We start from the raw sequence: 4343 nt of genomic DNA on the forward strand, positions 1-4343 counted from the left end.
TTACCCGAAATGTTTGACCCAAGTTAAACAATTTAAAGGCAATGCTACCAAATACTAATTGAGTGTATGTAAACTTCTGACACACTGGGAATGTGATGAAAGAAATTAAAGCTGAAATAAATCTCTCGCTCTACTATTATTCTGACATTTCACATTCTTAAAATAAAGTGGTGATCCTAACTGACCTACGACAGGGAATTTTTACTAGGATTAAATGTCAGGAATTGTGAAAAACTGAGTTTAAATGCATTTGGCTAAGGTGTATGTAAACTTCCGACTTCAACTGTATATCACAGACATAGAAGATATGGACAGAGGGAAGAGAAGAGTATAGATTATAGATATATATAGACTAGAAAGGTTTGAATCAGGGATTGAACCCTGGTCTCCTGTGGGGGAATGAATTCTCAATAGTGGTCTGTGTTATGAAAAACTCTGACGTACGATGTGTGACCTTTACAGAGATACACAATCCACTAAGACAATCATTTCTAAGTAATATTTTTCAATCATCAATGAGTATATACACTGAGTGTACAAAACATTAAGAACACCTTCCTAATATTGAATTGCAGACCCTTTTTGCCCTCAGAACAGCCTCAGTTGGTCGAGGCATGGACTCTACAAGGTGTCAAAGTGTTCTACAGGGATGCTGGTCCATGTTGACTCCAATGCTTCCCACTGTTGTGGGACTTGACTGGATGTCCATTGTTGATACAGACGGTAAACTGTTAAGCGTGAAAATCCCAGCAACGTTGCAGTTCTTGATACAAACTGGTGCGCCTGGCACCTAACACTATACCCTGTTCAAAGGCACTTAAATATTTTGACTTGCCCATTCACCCTCAATGGCACACATACACAATCCATGTCTCAATTGTCTCAAAGCTTTACAAAAATCCTTCTTTAACCCCGTCTCTTCCCCTTCATCTACACTGATTGGATTTAACAAGTGACATCAATAAGGGATCATAGCTTTCACCTGGATTCACCTGGTCAGRCTGCGATGGAAAGAGCAGGTGTTCATAATGTAATGTTTTGTACACTCAGTGTAAATACACCTACAAAGAGACACATTTACAATCCTCATCACATTCCATTAACCCTTTTCCCACTAACATCCCCACTTCCTACCTCCCTCTCTCTGCTCTTCTCTCTCTCTTTCTGAGAAGAACCTCCTCGACACTGATCTGGGAAAACCTGGACATCACCACCTGGGTAGTGATGCCGCTTCAACTTGTTATACAACATCTTTTCGAGTGCTCCCAATGTTTCTGTTTTCAATGTTTTTGTCTTTACCTTCTTGTTGCTCCCCCAGTGTGCTTTGGCCATCCACTCGTTCTTCTCACTGTTGTAACAGCAGTAGGCTGTCCACAGGAGATCTGGGATGTTCACTTCGTATTTCAGTGTGTTTCTCTTACTGGGAACTGCTCCAGTCACCACATAGGCTTCTATATTCCCGTTGTTATTAATACAGTCCTTCTCAAGCTTTTTTCTGACATTTTCCTCCATTTTCTTCCAGCTGCCATCGTTGAAGGACACCACCTGGGGAACGATGTTGGTCAGGGTAAAGGTGGACGTCTGAGTATCATTGTCATGAGCATGTGAACTTGGGAAGAGGTGACCTCTGTTCACCCCTTTACTTGGTATTGAGTTATTATAGTCGTAGTTCACAGCCTGGTATGAATGATCCACCTGCATTTCATGGTTGTTGTTTTCCATGTTGAGCTGCAGGAAACAACAGTCATATATTAATTCACAAGTTTTCTGTACAGTAAACCCTCTTTTCTGGGGGGGGGGGGTTCACAATCGACAATCAATCAAGTCTCTATACCCTTCATAGTGGTAGTTCTATATTCTGTAGATTAAAAAACATGAGCTGGCGCACACCCAGTTAAATTAGTTTGTGTGGAGTTGCTGACTAACGGCGAATAAACTATAAACTACCAAAATAAAGTCCCACTCCATATATAAACTCCCAGTAATTTATTGGGTTTTTACCAACGTTTCAGCATCTGTGTCTTCTTTCAGGTTGATGTCATGAATACTTGAAACCCGGTTTGGTAGACAAACAGAGTATTAGTGGCAACAACATGGACAATAGTGAGGTGGTGTGTCCATAACTGGCTTATGTTAATTAGAATGAATTAGTGAAACTGGTATAAACAATAGTTATGGCATATTGGAATATATAGGCTATTGTAGTTACATATGGAAACATCACTGAATATTGGTACATCATATTAACTCAAACATACATTATTGTTTTTGATTCAATTTTCCCACATAATTTAAATCGTTTCGTTTTTCATTTCATATTTGTTACATGTAATCTTTTGGTTCAACCTTAATGTATAATGAGCATATCAACAGGGAACATATTAGGTGTACGCTAATAAACTGTAGAAAGAATATATACATTTATAAACTTGTTCATAAAATAAAGAATGATTGTACATAAGAAGGGCCTGAGCTCAAAGTCAATATTCAGACCACTAGGGTCAATGTTTTTAGACAGGATATCCTGTCTCCCTTTGTAGTAGTAGGATCTCCATGTTACCTTCTCTCCTTGGTAGAGCAACATGCTCAATGCCTGTGTATTTGAGGGAAGGAGCTGGTGATGGGTTAGCTTCAACAAAAGTGAGCTGCTACTGGATAGTCAGTGTTCTGACACCTTGATTGAGTCTGCTACTGGAATAGTCAATGTTCCTGACACTTGATTTGACTGCTACTGATAGTCAATGTTCTGAACCACTGATTGAGCTGCTACTGGATAGTCAGTGTTCCTGAACCTGATTGAGCTGCTACTGGATAGTCAGTGTGTCCTGACACCTGATTGAGCTGCTACTGGATAGTCATGTGTCTGACACCGATTGAGCTGCTACTGGATAGTCAGTGTTCTGACACCTGATTAGCTGCTACTGGATAGTCAGTGTTCTGACACCTGATTGTATCTGCTACTGGAATAGTCAGTGTCCTGACACCTGATTGAGCTGCTACTGGATAGTCAATGTTCTGTCACATGATTGAGTTGTGGTGTTCAGCTATGCGTTGTTTTAATTGTCTTTTCGTTTGTCCTACGTAGGCTTTCCCACATGAACAGGTGATGAGACAGATTTCTCCCTTGGTCTTGTATGAGATGATCCCCCAACAGGGATTGTTCCACCTGTATGTGGGTGTCTGAAGAAGGACGTTTTTATAGTGCTATTACACTGTGCGCATGAACCACGTTTGTAGTTCCCATTTTAAATGGGTGTCAAGAGTGTCTGAGTGAGCTCAGGGGGCAGGTCAGATCTCACCAAGCTGTCTCCAATATTGCGACCACGCTTATAGACCACCAGGGGGGTTCCTTGAAGAGGTGTGCGATTATTAATTTTTTGTCTGATTGCAGAATACGCCAGTGCTTCTTCAGGATTGCTTCCATTTTCCCGAATCCTTGGTGTACTTAGTACAAAAGACAGCTACACCCCGACTTAAGGAAAACGTCTGACTCAAAGACAAACTAGTTATTGGATAATAGTTCAGTAAGATTGAACCAAAAGATTAAATAACAAATATGAAATACGAAACGATTAAATATGTGAAATTGAATCAAACAATAATGTATGTTGATGCTAATATGATGTACTATATTCAGTGATGTTTCCATATGATAACAATAGCCTAATATATTCAATATGCCATAAACTATTGTTTAACAGTTTCACTAATTCATTCTAATTAACATAACCATTATGACACACCCCTCACTATTGTCATTGGTTGCACTAATTACTCTGTTTGTCTACATAACCTGGTTCAAGTATTCATGACATCAACCTGAAGAAGACACAGAGATGCTGAAACGTTGGTAAAAACCCAATAAATTACTGGGAGTTTATATATGGAGTGGGACTTTATTTATTTGGTAGTTTATAGTTCTATATTCTGTAAAATAACTGTCTGTGATATATAGCAGTAAACAAATACACTTGTTGAATGAAGAGAGATTAGTCCTACCTGGGGCTCTATCATCCAGGGTTGATTTGGTCTGGGGCCCATAGGAGGACCAGTGAAGGTGTAGGCTGAGAACACAGGGATCCTGTTGGTCGTGTCGTAGAGAGTTGCAAACCTGTAGGTGTCGTTGAACAACTGGCAGATCGGCTTGTAGCGGTTCTGGTTCTGGACTGTCCCATCAACCAAAATACCTGGGAGATTTGGAGTTGTTCCCTGCATGAAGAAATTCTTGCACTGTGGAACATCACTGAACTTCTTCACTACATGAGAGAGAGCAGGAGGAAGGAGAGAGAGAAGGAGGAGAGTAGAGAGATGATTCAATACCCCCATCATCACCTGAAGACTGT

The 4343-nt window shown here is 40.2% G+C and overlaps 1 protein-coding gene across 1 annotated transcript; it reads right to left on the reverse strand.

Annotated features, from left to right (window-relative positions):
* Positions 1 to 988: 988 nt before the first annotated feature.
* LOC112079865 (endonuclease domain-containing 1 protein-like) lies at positions 989 to 4337 on the reverse strand. Its single transcript, XM_024145678.2, has 2 exons — positions 4000 to 4337; positions 989 to 1728 (listed from the first exon to the last, which is right to left on the reverse strand). Exons 1-2 carry the CDS (start codon positions 4327 to 4329, stop codon positions 1090 to 1092), a joined length of 969 nt encoding a protein of 322 aa, XP_024001446.1. The 5' UTR covers positions 4330 to 4337; the 3' UTR covers positions 989 to 1089.
* Between the last annotated feature and the right edge of the window lie 6 nt (positions 4338 to 4343).

The sequence above is a fragment of the Salvelinus sp. IW2-2015 genome, unplaced genomic scaffold (assembly GCF_002910315.2).
Source record: "Salvelinus sp. IW2-2015 unplaced genomic scaffold, ASM291031v2 Un_scaffold9965, whole genome shotgun sequence".
Lineage (NCBI taxonomy): Eukaryota > Metazoa > Chordata > Actinopteri > Salmoniformes > Salmonidae > Salvelinus > Salvelinus sp. IW2-2015.